The 20,714-nt window shown below is 45.5% G+C and overlaps 1 protein-coding gene across 4 annotated transcripts in view; it reads right to left on the bottom strand.

Annotated features, from left to right (window-relative positions):
- The window catches only part of NSD1 (nuclear receptor binding SET domain protein 1), a 69,289-nt gene that overhangs the window by 13,909 nt on the left and 34,666 nt on the right, over positions 1-20,714 (bottom strand). For all 4 annotated transcript variants that reach the window (XM_064520976.1, XM_064520977.1, XM_064520978.1 and 1 more), the window contains exons 9-21: positions 20,503-20,572; positions 19,586-19,704; positions 14,569-14,712; positions 13,948-14,071; positions 13,177-13,377; positions 11,249-11,428; positions 10,721-10,877; positions 10,219-10,424; positions 9,288-9,400; positions 6,239-6,508; positions 4,782-4,898; positions 3,692-3,833; positions 3,132-3,238 (exon numbers count right to left, since the gene is read on the bottom strand). In XM_064520976.1, coding sequence (XP_064377046.1) covers positions 3,132-3,238; positions 3,692-3,833; positions 4,782-4,898; positions 6,239-6,508; positions 9,288-9,400; positions 10,219-10,424; positions 10,721-10,877; positions 11,249-11,428; positions 13,177-13,377; positions 13,948-14,071; positions 14,569-14,712; positions 19,586-19,704; positions 20,503-20,572 — 1,950 coding nt within the window. The remainder of the gene's footprint in view (positions 1-3,131; positions 3,239-3,691; positions 3,834-4,781; positions 4,899-6,238; positions 6,509-9,287; positions 9,401-10,218; positions 10,425-10,720; positions 10,878-11,248; positions 11,429-13,176; positions 13,378-13,947; positions 14,072-14,568; positions 14,713-19,585; positions 19,705-20,502; positions 20,573-20,714) is intronic.

Genomic DNA, 20,714 nt, shown 5'->3' with positions numbered 1-20,714 from the left:
GCTTTGTAGTATTTGTCAACCGTGTTCCTATAGTAAATTTTTCTTACTTTTGTAGAAACACTCTGGAAGCTCTGCACCCAAAGCCTGGCTGAACGCATGAAACATGCAGCTAGCAACGGCAGAACAAGGAGCCGAGGGCTGCCCGGTGGCGCTGAGCTCAGGCCCCTTCGCAGGCAGCCTCTCACAAACTCTCCAGGTTCTCAAAGCAGTTGGGTCTCCTTGTACCCATGACTCTCATGGGAAGTTCATTCCAGGCCCTTCCTGGACATTTTGATGTTCTCACCCCTCTCCTTATTTTCAACCTGAATTTATCTGCAATCAGGTTAGACCTATTTGTTCTTGTGTCAATACTGTTCTTTTCCTGAAGAAGCTTTTCTCTCTCTCTGAAGTAACCACCAAGATACACTTGCAAGCAGCAGTCATGGTCCTTCTCACAAACCAAACTCTTCTACAGTCCTGATCTCCCCAATCCTTTTAATGGCTTTTCTCTGCCCGTATTGAGTTCACCTCTCCCTAACACAAGTTTCAGAATTACACACACTACTTCAGATGATGCCTCATGAGCTGTGTACAGCAACATTAACACCTCCCTAACTGAACTGGAAATACCTCTCTGCAAGCACCCTGACTGCATTTGCCTTTTTCACAGCTGCATCACAACAGCAGCTCACAGTCATGCTGTGACACAACAGCACAAGAGCTCCTTCTCCACCATTATTTCCCATTGATGACCTTCTTATTGCAGATTTGTTTTTGTTATTACCCTTCAGATGCGTGTTCTGCCATATCGAATCACTAAATTTAATCCCATTTCTAGTACTCAGTTACTCCTTTGCAATTGTCTAATCTTCTCCTGCACTGATGACACCTGATATCTTTGTGTCATCAGTATATGTAAATTAGCAGGCTTCCAACATCTGTGTTACAGACAAAAATGAAATAATCACAACTGCTCCCAAGGCTGATGTCTATATGGCCTACGTACTTACTTCCCTGGCCTAACACTTCCTCTTTCAATGCCCGCACTGCCACTCCCTTTGGATTGAGCCCCTTGGCAAAGGCCTAATTCCTGTAATAATGATCCTCTCCAGCCTGTCTCCCACTGTATCAAACACGCTGCTCAAGTCCAGAAAGATGACACCTTCCTGTGCCCAGTCAGTGATCTTATCAAAGACCTATTAGTGTTTATCCAGATTACTCTTTGATAGACACAAGCTAAATTTTATGCCATTTTCCATGCACCTTTGTGTCCAAGTATGTGTTCTACATGCTGCAAGTAGAATATCTCTGCATGCTGAGATGAGACCTACAAGCTGATTTTTTACATACCTCTATTCTCCATAAATATTAGGCACTCTTTTGTCATTCTCCAATCAAGGTAAAAATAAATAATTTAAAAACCTTTGTCACCAGACCTACAATTTCAGAATCCTGCAGTGGTGATTGTCCAGCTGTCCTGCCATGAATGTATTACATTTCATGTTTGCTTCCCTTTCACATGTGGATACTTCTGTTTTCATACCTGCATTCCCATTGACAACAGGGACGAGTCAGGCCTTTTTTTTATCATATTGAAACTATAGGCAAAGAAATCATTCAATTTGAAGGCCACACCTACACTATCCTTTTACCTACTCTCTCCCGCTTTTCAGCCCCATAAATACAAAGAGAACAAGAAAAACCTTTCACAACTAATTTGAATGTCCTAAACAATGTCCTACGCTAAATTTCAGCGATTCTCACTTCTTCCCTGCAGTACAGTAGACTTCCAAGCATTCTTCCAAACTCAGCTAGAAAGATCACTTTTAGAAGTGAACTGTGAGTATAATCAATGAAGTTTTGTCTTGCTGTATCTTCAAGAAGTTTAAAAATGTATCTATTGGGGGATGAAGTTTGGGGGCGGGGGGGAGATACTGCTTCTTGGGTATTTTTTCTTAGCCCATCTCATTGACATGGAATGAATTGCCTCAGTTATCACAATGGAACATTAATGCCAACTTAAGGGCACTTTTCTCTGATTTCCATCATGCAACCTGTAGTTTCAGGACCAAAATATCAGGCCACACATAACCCAGAGGCAGCGCAAAATAAATTGAACTTTAAATCACAACAAAAAAGAGAAATAACTACACCAGATGTGTAATTCACCTCATCCACCGTCCTTTGAACACTTTTTTTCTTTTTTTTTTAATCAGAAATTAATTTTTCTGCAGAACTAAGGCCCAGCTCTCTGGGAAATAGGCAACGCCTTCTCTATATTTTCATGGAGCTTAACAGCTGTACTGCTAGAACCTTTAACCCTTAACTGTGGGTAAGCTGTCAGCATCTACATGCCAGAGCAGAGGGTTTACAGAGTGCTTTGGTGTATCTCTTGAAACAAACCAACAGCTGAGACATAGATTTAGCTGAGGACAGCTGGGAACTCAGCCAATTGCTTCTGTAATTTCCTTTTCCCAGTAAGAACCAGCTCACGCAAGCATGATAATTGAAATCAATTTCTGTTACTGCAACGTTACAGTTATAAAACTAAGTTCTCAAAAGTCCGTAAGTTCTAAAAGCTCGTGATTCTTCTACTGTAGATATAGCAAATTTCCTTTTCTGTCTGATGTGTATACTTTCATTGTTTAAGTAAAAAAAAGAAAAAATATCAACCTTCTTATTGCAGGAAAGATGGTGATGCAGAAGTCTTCTGGCTCTAAGGCATTTCTAACTCCAATCTAAAGGAATATGGGTTTGCTGGCCTTCCAAGTATGCTCACAATTTACTCAGGCCTTTACTTAGGGAAATGGGCTGAGCTAAGGCTGCTTCACTCTCTGATAGAAGTCTTACATGCTTGTCCTTTCCCTCTTTAACAAGATGGAAATTGCCATGACAATTAGAAAAAAATTCTGAAAAAAACATTCATTTATTTTTTGTCATAAAATACAGCTTCCTGTGTTTGTTTGTAGCAACTCCAGCTCTAATATAATTGGGGTCTAAGATCTGAGATTGAAAGCCTGGATATTCATCTCAATTCAAGCAGTGTTCTCATGGCCATGTGAAAATGGATTACCCTTCCTGCAATCTCTGCAGCAAATGCACCACTTCTATGCAAAGAGATCATTTGGAAGAGTTTAAAGGAGGCATCATACCTTCGGCCGTACTCCCAGGAAGCCACTGCAATTTGGGGCACCACATTTGCAAACTGTCTTTCCATTTCCCAAACACTCCAGGTTGTAGTTAAAAGTCAGCTCAGTTCCTAACACAAAAGCAAATCAAAAACAGAAGATGAGTTGTAACAAACTATGTAGCAGAATGTCTTATTACTACTGCTAAAGTACATTTGAAATACAATGACACAAATGACTGGCAAAACTATGCAGGGATTTCAACTACTATTCTTCCTGTAGATCTGTGTGGATTGAGAACTCAGTGCAACCCCCCTCTCCTACCACATACTAGAGCTGAAAAGGGCATTTAACCCCATGCTGTGGCACACTTAGTTCCATTTCTTGGTTCTGTACATTATACACATGAACCTCCATTTATACCATGGACGTTTGTGTTTCACTATGTCAGTGCTGGTGTTTTGTCTCATGGAGGCCTATGCGAAAACAGAAAAATTAAGTATGTTCCCAGTGAGCCACAAACCTTTCCCTTTCCTTACAGACCCCCCCACTCCATTCCAGGTCCTGACAGGGGGGTTCCTTACCAGCTTTGATATTTACAAGCGCGAAGAGACCAACCCGAGTGTCACCATTCACACACCATTTCTGAGTCTCACAGTTTGGCTGGCAGCAATGGTTCATGAACCGAGCGTAATTGCCCTTTGGCCCAGCATCAATGATTCGATCCTAGAATCGCAAAGGAAAAGAAAACCATGTTTAATAAGTGATATTTCCGGCTCAAGCCATTCCAGCACAGGTACTGGTGTGCCAATAAAGCATTTTATAGCAGTGAAAAGTATGCACAGAGACATCTGGTGACACTTGCAAAGCACTTGAGAACCTACGTACAGTTTAACCAAGCATAAGTGACAGGTACCATGCTGTGTTCCTTGGACAATCAAGATAACCATTTTCAGCACTCTGACGTCTCCGGACAAGGCTGGCAGATCATATGGCAGTAGTGTCTCCTGTGGGACATCATCTTCCTCTTCAAAAGATATGCTCTCCCAAACAGCTGGCAAAATGTTACCACTGCTTTCTGGGAACTTAGCTCTTCTTGTAATATCAACACTGGATAAACACCACAGCTGCACATATCCAAGGCAGCACTTGCACTTCCTGACCCTAACTTCTGCTTAAAAGCAAAATATCAGCTCCTATTTCTTATAGTTTAACAAACAGCAGGTAACAGGAACAGTATGAGGTGACAACATCCCTGTAGAGTGAACTAAGATTTGTTAGACGGCATCACAGAGGACAGGGGAATTGCAGCTGAGATTGGTTTTGTCACAATGAGTCACTGATTACTGAAATGATTACTGAAATTCACCCTGTTACACACTGAAGCATGATCTACAATCCTCAGACAATTGTCTCTAGACAACCCTCTCACCTCTTCTGTATAAACTCCAATGAACTTGGTTCAGATTTTGCTCCTGATCCTAATATCCAAACTGAACCTTCTCCACTGCACAGCAAGTCCATTCTTTCAGTCTTCATCTTAGTGGAAACGCATACCAGCTCATCAGCACTCTTATTACCTTTATAATTACTGGAAGACTGCTATCACACAGCCCTTGAAAAATCATTTCACTTCTGCCTAAGATCTTGGCCAGAGAAACTCCTTCCATGTACCTTATCCAGTGTCAGCATGTAGAAATTGGTGATGTCATGCTCCTGAGCATAGCGGATTCGGGCTCGGCACTCTTCTTCATCAATCAGCTCCCCAACATACTCATTAACAAATTCACCCTGCCAGAGAGAAAACAACAGGCTGATGATACAACAAATTCCCTCCAGGAGAGAGGGACATCCATCTCTGTGCTAAAACTTAGTGCCTGTTTCCTTTGTAGAAACATTTTCCTAACAGCCTTCCTCTGTGCTTTGCAGTCAGTTTGACCTGCAACCTTCACTAAGAGCTCTGAATTATACAGCCATTTCACACGCTCAACAAATAACGTGAAGAAAATTCAACAAAGCAACAACAGCCATCATATTATTCTTTGTGCTATGGAACGAATGGACATTCAGAGACAGCATAAAGAAAAGAACAGATAGCTGTTTTTTCTGCAAAGCTGAAAATACTATCTAACTGCATTCCATTCGGAAGAAATATCCATTTTGGGACCTGCAACAATAAGAAGCATAATGCACTTAGGGCATCCTCTCCTGCAGTAAATCTGTGGAGTTCACCTGCAGCAAAGTACTACAGAGACTGTACTCCAGCCATCAAAGGGAACCACAGCTCTGCTCCACTGTAGCCAAGAGGTGTCTCCATTAAATAAAGGAGTTTTGCAGTTTCCACACCGACAGTTAAGAGAGAGACAAAATAGGCGCATGGAGTGGCAAAGAAATCCTTCAACCTATGTCTCAGCAGGCAGTGAAGCCTAAACAGGACAGACTCCTGCACTCTTCCTACTGATATCAAGCCCTCCCCCACAGTATGTTCTCCATGCTCCTCCTCCTTCAGACATTCTTTTCCTACTATGCTATCTAATTGTCCTCTATTTCAGTTCTTCATTTCTTCACTTTGAGGTTGTTATAATGCTCTTCTTCATTCAGCACAGATGTGTGGCCACAGAATAACTACTCTCTGGATTAAAAGAAAAATAGAAATGTTTCAGCTGCCTGGAGATACTAGTTTCAGCAATAATTATAGCCATCTCCAAAACATTCCCCCTTTGTAAGAGCCAAGCCCTGGTCTCGGTAACAAGATTCTCATGTTAGAAGAGCCTGGTTATTCAAGAATGAGAGGGGGAAAAGCCCACTGTCCCTTGTCTTGAAATCCCAAGCACTGTCTTCAGGCCAGTGTTCTAGTGTATTCATAATGTTCATCACTTTAGTGCCTGTCCATACAAGCAGCTAAATCAAGCAATCATCTGTGTTACCCTGTTACATTAACATACAAACCACATATTTAGCTAGGCCAGAACATTCTTGCCAGGACTGGAAAAGTTAAATTCATTCATTTCTTTTATAAATGACATTCTATGGCAAGAAAATATTTTTCAAATCATGGAAGACATTCGAACATATCTATTAAAATTGACACTGTGGCAAGAGAGAATTAAATGTAGAAACAGATTACTTACTTTTCTAATGTCTGTTTTGGCTTGTAAGCCCCAGCCTCGTGCCAGCGTGCGGAAAATTTGTACCTCGGGATACTGCCGTTTGGAAAAGCACTGGTTCTGACAGCGCTCCCCAGCAGGGCAGACCATGGGATGGCATTCGTAGAGCAACATGCGATTGATGCACTCCGAGTCCAGGCCACATGGGTTTTCATCTGTTGGTTTGCAGTTGCAACGTGGTATCTCCGACAGGTCTGCAGTGAAGATCTGCACCTTACCCACTGGCCGGTTTACCTTGAATGCACATGAAGGATGTTAGCTACTTAGGAACAACTGTTCATCGTGATAGTCACTGCTATACTTAACCCTTGCCTACGAGCTTACAGGCTGCAGCACAAGTTAGTTACAGCAAGGTGTAGAAGGACACAAATATACAGGCACATATGTACTTCTGGGCACATTATTTCAGGATGTGTACATGTAGAGGAAAGAGCTAAGGAGGATATAGGTCCCCCATTAGCACCACCTGGTGCAGTGTGTATTTTTTTATCCCCTGAGAGGGGAGAGGCTGCAAAGTGACCCCCTCCCAGCACCACTGTGACTACATCCAGCCCTGTCTCAACCCTCGTGGTCCAGTGCTTAGGCTGGATATGCACAACACTTGTGACTGACACCAAGCATTCACTGTGTGAAACAGCACCTTCTCCAGTCCTGGGAGTCGGGTCTTTCTCCTTAGCTTTTCCTTATAGCCCTCTTTCTGGAATCTGTTACCTTCGAGCTGTTTTCTGCTCTCAGCTGTCACTATAAGAACCAGGCTTGTGTACCTGTGACAGCATGCAGAGGGCCTACCTACACACCAGGACACAAGCAGTTATCTCCCTACCCAACTTTTCTGCAGATGTAAATGAAAGAAAAACCAGACAAGGCTGGGGTTTGAAGGCCCAAACAGTAGCTCAGAGTTAAGCCAAGGAGCTTTCTAAAAACCGCTCCTGAAGGAAGCAGAGTGCAGCACCAGGTGGAGAAGCGACTGGCTTGTCTGTGGCACGAGCAGGGTCCTTTGGTTTTGGTTAAAGGCAGCGAACACTGAAAGGCAGGCAACAGAGAGTCAGGACTTTGGAGAGAGACACTGAAGAAAAGCTCCTTGCTGTACTTTGCATGGGCAAGCAATACCATCAGGTCCCTTTCCTCTCCCAAGAACATGAAGGAGGGGATTGTTTAGCAAAACTATTCCAGTCCAGACACAATTTCTCAAATCCCACCCACAGAGCACAGTTTCTGCACGGGAAGCCTACCACAGGCTGGCCTAGGCCTTATCCTCTTTCTTTGTTTAAAAGCAAATCAATCAGACACGCCAGGTTAATCTCTTTAACACACACAGTCTCCTCTTCCTATTATTGCAGTCTCTTCCTCCTATTACTGCCTCCCATCTGCAACTTTCCTTGTCACTCTGTGTTCCTCTCCTCTGCTGCTTCTCATCTCTTACTTAAACTGTTAGCTCATCACTTCGATAGAGTGATGAGAGACTCACAAAATTAGGATTAGGACAAAATTAGGACCGTTCAACACTGGGCAGACAGAGGTGCCGTTGCTGACTCTGGCACTGCCGCTCCAAACTGTAACGCTGTCTAAGCAAGATCACCCTCTCAGCCAGCATGAAAGACTCTAATCTCAGATATTACTGGTACAAAACCAGTTCCCAAACAGGGAGATGCCTGGATGAGCCATGACCGTAATCCTGGTGTCATGAAGGATCCCAAGTGTACTTTGCAGCAGTCTCCCGTGTTGGTACTCTTCAGGTTAGACCTGAGGTGCTGATCTCCTTAGAAGGCCAGGTAAGGGAGTGGACACAGCTACCTTCTGCCATTCCACCCTAAAGCCTTGCCTAACTCATCGTATGTTCCTGCAAACTGTTTCCTTTGCTTTCGCAGAGACAAACAGCTTGTACCCAGACCTCAGAAGAACAACTGTCATGGCTAATGGCCATGACTATTGTTATTTATGTTAAAAGACTATCCAAAAGGCTCCAAACTGCTTGCACAATTTCTTTGTGTTGCAGCCAGAGACAGACTTAAAAATACCTTTAATGAGAAACAGGATTTCCACCACTGGAGCTGCATGGCCCATGCTGTTGGCACAGTGCCACAGCATTCAGTTGTATTCTTTACACTGCACAGTAAGTCATGCAGGATCTACCTGCCTAGAAATCCTAGCTAGAAACAAAAAAGGTCAGCAATCAGTTGAGCTTTCATAGTTTGCCACATAAAAAAGGGAAGGGGCAGAAGAAGGCAATGAAAAAAGGAACACAGTCCCCAAGTCACTGGGTTTCTGATCACCCTGCATCCCAACTGGGCCCACACCTGAAGTGCATGAACCTGCTCAGCCCTACCTCTCACCCTCTCAGTCATCTCCACCCTGCAGTACTCTCTTCTTTTACTGCTCCAAATCTATCTCAAAACATAGCCCTAAATCTGAACAGTTCCCCAAAACTCAGCAGAATGGCAGCATATACATCTGCTTTAGTGGTTCTGTTCAGTCAGCAATTGATACAGAAAACCCTGAAACAACAGGAAAGATGAAACAAGATACTACCAAGCTCCAGTGTGGGTTACCATATTCCCCACAGCTCTGTTCCACTGTACCTCAACCCATCTGCTTTCCCTCCAGCTCTGTTCCACTGTACCTCAACCCATCTGCTTTCCCTCCATGTGGGAAGCCCACCTTGCACCACTAGCACACAGTACTTGGGCGCACTGCACATTTTACTAGTGCTCTCCCTTAAGTCCCCAAGGAAGAGATACTTCCTTCACACCACACAACTGACATGGAACAGAGATGTCCAGATCTGTTCCAGTAAATCAGAGTACCTCTATTACTGGTGTCCAGCTTCCATACAGCTCTGCTGATACATGAATCCTTTCTGTGGAGCATGCCTGAAGATGCCAATGGGACCAAAGTAACCTTCAAATGCAGCCAGATGCGCAAACAGTAGAAATGTTTCTGTATACCTGTAAATCACCTGCACCGAGAGCTCAACACTTCTCTTCTGCACCTGTCCCCCCACACTTGCCCTCACCTTGATGTGTTTGTACGGAGGAGGTTTCTTGTCATTCTTTTTGTCTTCCTGAAGCTGTCTCAGTTCTTTCTGTGCCTTCAACTCTTCAAATCTTACTGCAGCTTCCTGAAGAGCTAAGTGAAAGGACAGGGTATGTTATGAGGAACTCTCTATGCTCACATAGAGGTAGGCTGTGAGTGTCCACCTCATGTGCAAAGCTCAGGCACTTGCACTCTCCTGAGTGGGCAGCCTGTGTTACCGTGATCTTGAGCATGATTTCTGCAAATGGCCCAACAGTATCTGAGCTGGACTCTCACAGGAAAGGTTGACCGGCAATCATGAACTGACAGCTCCACTGACAGCACAGAGCTGCACGGCATTCAAAAGGCCAGTTCTCACCCTCCACAACCAAACCTCCCTGGTAGAGGGCTGCATGTTGCTCTGGAGGGAAAAGAAGAAGTTCACCAGAGGGGCATGAAGAAAAAGCCAGTGCAGTAGGGCAGTCACAGGAGCTACAGTTGGCACAGTGCCACAGCATTCAGTTGTACTACTTGCCTGTAAGTGTTGAAGCATCCAAACCATCAGCTAGGTTTGCCTGCTTTTATGAAGACGTGTCAGACAGCTGCATTCAGAAATAACTGCGTGTTTATGTACAGATAATGATGGTATTAGACACAGGGAAGCTGACAGAGCAGCAGCTTTACCAAACTTAGAGCAGCTGTGGCAGAGCTAGAGAAGAGTTCAAAATCTGTGCATCCTGCATGAACTCAGACCTATGAAAATTTTGGGTGGACTGGATGATAGATAAAAAGCAGTTTATTCTGCAAATTTAGTCTAGCTTTAGCTCTAAAAGATCATTATCTCTCTCATAAGAGCACCACTTCTCCAAATGCGAAAGAAGAGAAACAGAACATGAAGCCATCATGCACCTCCGTGGATCAAGATGAGTTACCTTTCTTGTATATGCCATCCACACCTTTCCCCATCTTGTCTTTGCTGCTGACATCACCTTCCATGTAAGGGAACACACGGGCCTGGTGGGTCCACAAGTAATCGTTGGAGCCAAAGAACAGCACAGGGAACTCGCCAATGTCATGTTTCATTTTCTGGATGTTGACAGGAATTGTCCTGGGATGGCAAATCTCAGCTGGCCACCACCTGCAGAGGGAAGGGTGGATGAAACCTCAGACTTCCCCACTTGCAATGGGCTCATATGCATGCTACTGGGTTGAGAGGAACGGGAAAAGAACTGTGTGAGGGCAATCACCAAGGCTGGTGGGGAAAGAGGAGGCTACAGGAGGAGGAAAGCATGCACTTTACCAGCAGCTGCATGCATGGAAATAAGTCAGAGGCTGCTGCACTGTACCCTATGAAGAAGAGCAGTTTCTCATCTTGGACACCATGAGCATCCCATGAAGAAGGAATGGGGACAAGTCTGTTCTGCCTTCACCTACCTGTAGCGCCCAACTTTCACCCAGACTACTTCCTTGTAGTGTGGCTTTTTGCCTGCCTTGCAATCATTACAATACCAGCTTCCCTCTGGCATCTCAATGTTTAGACACTCACGGTGAAAGGCAGCCGGGCACGACTCACAGCATAAAAGGCTGCCCCCTACAAAGAAAAGGAGGAGATATTTATCAGAGTCACTGTGCAGAAGCACTGGCCTCTATATTTCTAGACAGAATCAAACAGCTGGCAAAAAGGTATGATGCCCTGCTGCAAACTCTTTTCAACAGCTCATGCCATACTCATGTTGCACAAAGAACCTCTTTAAGGATCCAGAAAAAGTCCTAGTCTGAAGTTAGATTTCAATGCAGATGGATAGGAAGACAACCTGTTCTCTTCCATTTTTACCGGCACACTTTGCACAGGCAAAGCTTCTGCCTGCTACAATGAGCTCTTCTGACAGCATTTCTGTTACTGTTTATCATTTACACTGAGGCCTTGCTCAGTGACAGCAGACCCAGCGCAGACTGTCTCACCTTCCGAGCAGACGAAGCACCAGCTGACGTTGACGTGCTCATGGTTGCGGCAGCCCCTCCGCGCAGTGAAGTGATTGGGGCAGATGATGCTGTTGGAGGCTAGGACCACGGACCCAGCAGCAAGGCAGAAGTCGTTGGAGTGGTATGCAACTGGACACCGCACACAGCGCATCAGGCGACCTAGCACCAGAATGTGTCAGAAACACAGTGAGCCTCTAAAGGAGGTCAAGTTATTGTTTCCTCTCAAAACTAGTCTCTGTTGGTATACAAGCACCAAACAAGCAACTGTAGGTGATTTTTGGAAAAGGAAACTGACTTTTAATTTTTATAAACAATCCATGACATATTCACTAGATTCCTATCAAATTATTTAATGTAACAAAACCTGTTATTTAGAGCTGGGCCTGTTTAGCCTGGAGAAGAGAAGACTGAGAGGGGATCTTATCAATATGTATGGGTATCTGAAGGGAGGGTGTAAAGAGGATGGGGCCAGATTCTTCTCAGTGGCACCCAGCAACAGGACAAGAGGCAACGGGCACAAACTGAAACACAGGAGGTTCCATCTGAATATGAGGAAAAACTTCTTTACTGTGAGGGTGATAGAGCACTGGAACAGGTTGCCCAGAGAGGTTGTGGAGTCTCTTTCTCTGGAGATATTCAAAATCAGCCTGGACGCGATCCTGTGCAACGTGCTCTAGAGGACCCTGATTGAGCAGGGGGGTTCAACTAGATGATCTCCAGAGGTCCCTTCCAACCTCAACCCTTCTGTGATTCTGTGAGAAGTGAAAAACCTCCTGCATGCAGTACAGAAACAGTTCATGAGCCCACAGATGAGGACTGTTTCCTATCATACACAAATAGTTAGTAAATTAGTTCAGACAGTAACTACAGAGGGGATGTTCCAAGTGCTTGGCTGAACATCAGGAAAACAATCCATGTGGCTTTTGAAAACATCAGCACTCACCTCACTACTTTACTACCAAATTCCAGAAAGAGAGCTTAGAAACTGCTAAAGACCTAATTTATTCAAAATTTTTCAGTGCTTCTGTTCAATTCCTCACTGGAGACTATTAATAGGGAGAAGAGATGAGAGGAAAGGGGTAAATTTGACCATTGAGAAGTAGCCAGAGAAACACGAGGCAAACGTTCAGTGGAGAAGAGGTCAGCTGTGGGCTCGAGGCCCTGGTGACTTCTATTACACTAAGTATCAGTATGTAGAAAAAAAAGACAGGCATAGCAGAGATGAAGGATAAAAATACAGCTAATATTATTGTCACCAGTCTTAAGATACCAAGGATTTAAAGACAGGCAGTTTTGGAAGCAAATATACAAGACACATCTAAAAGTTTTAAGTACAATCAGGGGGTAAAAAAGGTCAAAGCATTGCTGTGAACAGCTCAAACAAACATTTGCCTGAGAAGTTAAACCCAAGGGTGTCACTACAAGATGAATTTGTGTTAAAAAAAAAAAAAAAAAAAGAAAAGAAAACAATACCAAAGTTAGTACTATGCTGTTTTCTGTACCACTGCCTTGACAGCCAGTGCTGCTAAGCAGGGACCGATTGCAGCACTAGCACAGTGAAAAGCAAGTAGGAGAAATGTGAGAGTCCATACAGCTCCAGAGACTTATTCAAAAACCCAGAAAGGAATGTGGCATTGCTGGACGTGCAGGCAGCCAAGTATCTGGACAGGCAAGAACATTTTAGTTGCTACCTCTGACCATCAGGAGTGCTGATGAGCAGCAGCCTCACATTCAGACACCTCCCCCGCCTTACTCACTGGAGAGGAGCTGCTCCCCAGGACACGCTACAGCAAGCAGTGTGGCAAGGACAGAAAATCGATACAAAAAACCTAGCGGACTATGTAACAGCATAGTGGACACGAAACAGAAAGAAAAGGGTTCTGATCGCCTCCCAGGACCACTAGTACCTTTAGATGCGGAGATGTTTGCTGGGTTAGCAGCATGACAAGTCATACATATGTGCAGAGAGCATCGGAAGCCCTTGTTCTGCATGACCGTGGGTGGATACTTCTGTATGCACTCCTCATGGTAATACTTCCCACAGAGGGGCAGCAAGCACCGTTTTACATCTTCCCCACTACTCTTGCACACAAAGCAGGTATGGACCCCTGGAGAAAGAGCAGTAGACATAACACCAGTCATAAGAGCAGAACTAAATGAAAACCTGTCATGTCCACCAAGTTGCATATCAGCACCATATGACTTCCCAACCCACTGTATGTGTCCGAAAGCACAGCTCTCTGCAGCAGGCTGGTTCTGCCTGCAGCTGCAATACAACTCCAAATGGAAACAAAGATTGTTATAATTGTGATCACAGGCTGGAGCTGGGGGAAGAGAAAATAAAAACCTACAACTCCACTTCGATATTTCCCACTTTCCAGCTTGCCCTGGACTCATCTTCCCCACCACTCCTCTCTCTAATACCAGATATAAATTTTCCCCTTCTCTTTCCCACCAGGCTCTGGGCATTCCCTTCTTCCTAATCCACCTGCTGAAGAATATTTGTTCAATAATGAGACCAGTTGATTAGAAAGTGATCATCAAACATTAAGTCAATAAGCAGAGAACGGAGAGGCAGTTAACGGCCCTACTGCAGGCATAAATACTGCAGTGAAGAAAGCGCCAGGTAAGCACACAGTAAGCACCCTGTCCTTCTGCACTCACAAAGGCTGCCGTACCTGTGGAACACTCATTGCAGATGAACTTGCCCTTTGGCATCTCCGAGAGCCCAAGGCACTGCAGGTGGAAAGCACCACAGCACTGCGCCTCACACAGCAGCAATTCCCCTGGCTTCTCGCAGATCTACAGGGAAGGAAGCACATCATCAGCTCTGAGCAACCCCCTTCCCCAACTAGTCACAGACAGCAGCAGCAACCTGTGCATTGGCCAGGACTGCCAGTAGAGATCCTGCAGAAAAGTTCTGAACTCTACTTGCCCCAGTAAGTTTGGGTGGTTTCTGCACCACCATTGCCACTTGCTATCCAGTCCCTGCTACCACACACCAGCTAAAATAAGTTATACGTTGGTCATGTTTTCCTTTCTCACATCCTTAACTTTTAGCAGAATGAGACACGCTCACACCGGGAAGGCTCAGTTCAGAACAAGGGATGTTACCAGCTGAAGGACAGCCAAAGCCTCCAGAACTGCACAGCCCTCACACAGAGCACAAAAAAGCTAGTTAATTCTTTAAGAGGTGCCTTAAGGCTACCTGGTTAGCTGGGGCACTGGTGCACGCCAGAATTTACATGAGAAAATTTGAAGGTGGCAAAGTTTCAAAGACATCCCTTCAAGGACACTACCTGACACACGTTTTCCTTGAGAGCTGCTCCTCCTCCACGCTCCCCCTGCATCTTTTTGGACGAAGGCACTCCATGGTCATTCTCAGACCCCTCTTCATTACCCTCTTTGGGGCTTGCAGCAGTCCCATGAACTGATGTCTCCCCCTTTAAAAAAAAATCCAGAATTGGGGCTGTCAGTATTTCCTGTCCTGGCTTGCAAATTGCAAATTGGGCTATCAAACACATACAGGTTTGGCAGTCAGCCTGCATACTGCAGTACAGGCTTTGATACCCACCCTGGAGAGAATACCCCTACACAATTCCACCAAAAATTTTAAGGGAGGGAAGAAAAGAGCTCTTGGTTTATTAAATCATTAAAAAAATATACATATACATTCAATACAACCATTTTGCTATGTATATCCCCTTTCTGAAAATGGAAAGTCATGGCTGTGGAAAAGAGATATTACCCCACATAAAAACAAACTAGGCAGGCTGGAAGAGTCTGAAAATCATGCCCTCCACCCAATGCCAGAAGTGTCGCGCATCATGTTTGCTTGCACTGGAAATGTAAATGAGAACCTTCAAACAATCTTTACGGCAGGTTTTGCCCAGCAAATGAGCTGGTTTTCTCCAGACTCTTCTCAGCTTGTACTACCCCTGCACAATACACCTACACAGGTACTCAAGGCCCACAGTGCTATGAATGAGCAGGCCTACCCTATATGAAAAACAAAGCATGGCATTTACACTACCCGTCCTGCCTGAGGTGGCAAGTCTATAGTACGCACTTGACCTGGGTGACTGTGACAGCACTGACTGTAACACCTAACAGAGAGTGAGCATCCTGCAGAAAGACAGACAGACTTTGCATGATGGAGACGCCATCACACCCATATGGGCCGAGCTGGCAGATCCTGCCAAACAGGCCACAGCATTTCCCAAGGTGGAAGGACACCCTCTTACACACGTGCAGAACCTGTTTAAGGGAAGGAGAGCAGCAGCTGTGTTAGACCCTGGTTGCCACCCCAAGATGCTGCTGTTCTGCAGCTGGCACATGGCAGAACATCCTTCACTTTCATCAGGACAGATGATTTCAGCTAGGAAACGTGACCACCCCAACTTCTAAGCTCTTAGGTACAATATTGGCAATACTTCTGCAGTCTTTTATGAGCCCCAGCTGCTACTCCATAGTGGGTAAGCCTTACAGGACTTTCACCACTGCACCACCATATTGCTTAGAAACTGGCTAAGGGCTTTGAGCAAGAACATTTTAGAGAAGTCTGCCATTTTTTTTAATAACCCAGTCCACTGCACAGATAGCCAAGAGATCTCAATGGCTAGCCACCACTTCCTCCTTGGGTCACAAAGCCATCCCCACTGTCTGCATATCCAGACATGTACTGTACACCTCAAAGACCTTGTCAGGAATTCAAACTCCTGTCTGGAGTAGCAACCATCACTCTCAATATGCTTGAGGCTGCCCAGTAGTGGGTATCCAAATAGCAGTCAGGAGAGGGAGCCTGACACCAGTTTCTGTATGGGAGAATACCAATCAGAATTGTTGTGCCACTAATGCTAGGATGCATGTGAATACAGCTTGCAAGTTGAACTAGGTATACTCTGGACACACGATTAGCCTGGGCAAAACAAATCTTGGGAAAGCTTTATGTCCCTAAGAGGGAAGAACTTGGAGCTGGTATCCTGGTTAGATAATGTTGCTTCCTCTGCTTGTTTTTCATTCTTTGGATGCAACAGTATGCTTTCATCTGGGGATATTTTAAAGCCATGTGAATTCTGTGGAGCAGTGAAGCACAGATGCACTGATGGTATATTAAAACACACAATGCAAAGATGAATGGTACAAACTTCCTTTATTGAGCACAAAAAAGCAAATTCCCAGCTACAAACTACTGCCAACCCAATATACCATACAGTGTACAACCTCACAGACTATCATCACAAACACGCTGGAAGGCCAGCATCAATATAGCCTGTGGGAATGCTGAGAAAAAGCATTTAAGCTGCTGCCAGCACCCTAACACACAGCCCTGGTGGAGGGACAGGAAAGGTCTCTACCACGTTGGTATAAAGACCGGCTAACAAAGCTACTGCTGCCTTTGCCTCTGTACCCAATAGCATCTTCTCAAGTGCTGCCTATGATACCTCTGTTCCTGCAGCCTTACTTCTGCTAGCAAGGACATAATCTGTCACAAGACAGCCCTCTGGCCCAGACAATGGATTTGGTGCCCTAAAATTCATGAGGTTACTTCTGCCTCGAGTCTGCACGCATTGACAGCCCTCTCTTCCACATCAGCCTGCAGCTCCAGGAGAAGCACTGGAGACCAGCGCTCCAGGGACCGGATACAGCTCAGGTCCTCCTATTCCTACATTCGTGCTCCCTCTTCTGCTCAGCTCAGCAGTGACCTCGAGGTTGCAGGGGTCACTGTAACAAAGAACAAGAGCAGGGTTAATCAGCTACAGGTACTGGCAAACAATGTCAGCTACTGCTTCTGCTCACTCTGGGGCCCCAGGGTTGCAGACACACAGTGAGCTCAGCTCCCCTCACAGTCACTGAGGATCCACTTCAGGAGGTACAGGGAGCTGGTGAACAGGCGCCACTCCTGTGATTAATGACACTATCTTCCTGCTGTAGCAAAGGTTCAAGAGAGTCAGGGAAGGGCAGAGACTCAGACTTGCTATAGACAGGAATATGAGGGATTTCAGTGTGGTTCATATTTCTATCCTTCTGGCCTGTGGCTGCCAGGACTACTTGTTTTGAACCCTGATGGCCATGTTTCACGCGTTAATGGAATGGCAGAATAAAATGCATCTAGAGTTATATAATATTAACCAGCAACCCTGTCTTCAGAGCTGGTAGCATTTGCTGGTAGCAGAAGTGCTAACAACTGGGCCCACACTGCACAGTGTGGCACAGCATGCTCTAGCCCTGATCTTTACAGTCTAAATCCATCCTATTTATTCTACAAATATCTGGCCAATCTACAAGTTTCACACACCAGAAAGCTAAGTCTTATTTGAATCAAGGCTTCCTACAGCCACATAGGGAAGGGAATGCCAGAGCCGAGAAAGATAGGCAAGGCCAGATATTTGTGCTTTGAGAACAGGGAAAAGGGACTTGCCATTCCAGACAATGACTCAAAAGAACCTGTCACACTGTTCCCCCTCTTCTCCCCTACCCAATGTGAGCACTGCAAAACTACATACCTCCTACAGAGGGCAGGTCTGTCATCTTGGGTCTTCTTCCAGAGCTATTTCTGCTGCCGCATCTGGCAACATCCTCCAGAGCCTGGCCTGTTCTTTGGCACAGCCTGACCTTGGCTCACAACCTTGACAACCATTTCAACAGCATTTTCCATCCCCTTCTCTCAGTCTCTTGCTGCCCTGATGTTGTGAGCTTGCACTCCTGGCTCCATTGACAGGCAAGGACAGAGAAAGCTGCCTAGTTCAGCCCAGGTGGACAAGCCTTCCTCTGCCCTTTTTTCCTCTGAAAGCAGCTGGATCCAAGACTTCACTGTGCTGTATCATCAGACCATCTATTTCTTCCAGCACCATTCAGCAGAAAGGAGGGGCTCCTTGCCTGGTGTGTGGACAGTCACTTAGGGACCAGCGTGGTCTGAATTCCAAGTGAAAATGTAATTGCATCTCCACAGCACCCCAATACTCACCAGTACCCATGTACCCATCTAAGCCAAGTGGTTCAAGAGACCCACAAATCACAGGGAAATGGATGCTGGTAAAAGGTGCCAAGCATTGACATTACTTAACTTCAGGTACTCAACACAGATGTCTAAGGCTGGAGGCACTTAGACTCCCTGGACTTCCTCTGCAGTGAACAGTGAGTGAGAGATTCAGAGCTTTGGCCTAGCTACCCTGGTGCTCTGAACTGCTCCCTTGTTTTTTCCCTATAGAAAATACACGGATAATTTGCTCACTCTGAACTAAGCCAGCATCTTAGTGGGTATGTAACAGCAGACAGTGTTAACTACCCCCAGCATTGGCAAAGATATTGGTACAGGCTTCTTGAAACACGATTCCAGGTGAGCACACCTCAGAAACAATAGAATGACCTGTGCACTAAAAACAGCACAGGGAGGATTGCCCAGCCCAGGGTTATTACCCCAAACTTTATCACCCCCGTTAGAAATGCCCTTCTCAAAAAGCAGTAGCAGCACACAGCAGGGTGGCTGGCACTGCTCAGACAAGTGGTGTGCTGCTTGTGCTCTGCTGGAAGCTGTATAACAGTAACAAATATAACAGTATATGTCTATAATTGGCTCCTGAAATACATACTGACTATCCTGACAGAACAGCCTGCTGCTCAACCTGGGCCACTGGAAGAGAGGCGATGGTGGGAGGCCCAGAGGTGTCCCGCCTCTCCCAGGAAAAGTCTTGCTTCCCCTACACTTGGTGATACCTGGCTCATTCCTAAAAGGCAAAATGCGCTTGTCAGAGATATTTGTATGCCAGCTCTACTGGGATGCAGAAGGGAGTTGCCCCAGTTATCCCTTTCTGTTGGATGGCAGAACATAATGAGGGGCTCCTGCGAGCAATCACATATGCCCCCCACCCCCCATCCCCTCCACATGGATCTTCAGCTCACCCTAGCATGCCAAGGGCACGCACTTCATATTGGTATGTAAAATGGCAAGATTCCCACCACCAGCAGACAAGACTTTTTACAGCAAGAAGACCTTCTGAAGTGCAAAGCAACATGCCAGGCAAAACCTGGTTTTGTCAGATCAGAACAGCCTTTCTCCTGGAGAATTAGCTGAGTAGCAGCTTAAAAACTGAGCCTGAGTTAAGCAGTCACCATCAAATAGCTACTAAATCAAGGTGGTACCTTCAGCTTCAACCCCAGGCTCATGCCACTACATCAGTGGGACAAAAGTCCCAACTGAAACACCAACTTCACATTCAGCAAGCCAAAGACTACCTGGCCTTGTTTCTGCACAGGGCCCTGAGAAGCAGCAGACAGGTTACAGAGATCACAGCACGTAGGAAGACTCAACAGTACCTCAGAGTGTGGGGCCTCCCCCAGCCCTTCCTCATTTCTCTCCTTCTTGGAGTGCATCGCAACAGAGGGATGGCGCTGTCGCTTCCGCTTCCGCTGCTTCTCCAAGAGCTTTTCAGGAGCTAGGATGGGACAGAAATACCTCTCAAGGAAAATGCAGAAATAATTCTCTTGCTACAGGCACCACCAGCAAATTCTACACTCCTGCTGACAGTTCCAGGCGAGGCCCTACTGCCTTGGAGGCTGTAAAGCCTGGGGCAACATCAGCCTCCAGGCAGTCTGCCCTCTGTCCTGCAGCCATCAGAAGACCTGGACAACATTGATTCATACTGGTCTAAGCTTCTTCTGCTGAGCTGCCATAAAACACCTCTTTCACTTTTCTGAGACTGTCCCCCAGCAAGAAAGAAGGTACCACCCAAAGTTAAAATTACTAATCAAATGCTGATTTGATGCCTCCCCCCAACACACTACAATAAAAATTCTCCTCACATCGATACCAGTGTGATGCCAACATAGGGAAAAGGAAACAAAACAAAACAAAACACAGTACAACTGCACAATTCTTCATGGGACAGAGCAGCCACTGTTGAGCCTGGTCACAACATTCCATCAGGCAAAAGACACCACAATGGTACAGGACCCATGGTGATGGGTTTCCTTCAAGCACCCAGACTAAGAATGAACAGTGAACATCTTCCTGGAGAATTCTTAATCCTGCTTTTCTACTTTCCATAGAGGAGTCAGACATAACAGCACCTTTGATAAATGATCTCGGTATCTTCATCTTCTGCCACTGCCTCAGCTGAGGCAAGTACCCCCTGAGAGCCCAGGACACATAAGACCTCGCATACATGCTAAAGCCACAGGCACTAATTCAAACAGTGGCAACAGCTTACTCACATGGTCTCGTCTTCACTTACCTTCTCCCAGGTCCAAGAAGTGGGCTGGAGAGTATAGCTCAGAGCTGTCACTCTCTGAAGGGCCAGTGCCCTACAAAAACACAACACAGACACAATTCACCAGCTGCAATCAGATGCAAATTGGAGATGCACGTTCCTCAGCCACTCAGCACTTTGACAAACAACTGCAGTAAGTAACATTTCAGATCATAAATTCATCAATGATTAGAGAC

Source organism: Dromaius novaehollandiae, chromosome 15 (genome assembly GCF_036370855.1).
Source record: "Dromaius novaehollandiae isolate bDroNov1 chromosome 15, bDroNov1.hap1, whole genome shotgun sequence".
Lineage (NCBI taxonomy): Eukaryota > Metazoa > Chordata > Aves > Casuariiformes > Dromaiidae > Dromaius > Dromaius novaehollandiae.
The sequence above is the reverse complement of the archived record's forward strand: the minus strand, read 5'-3'. Positions and strand labels throughout refer to the sequence as shown.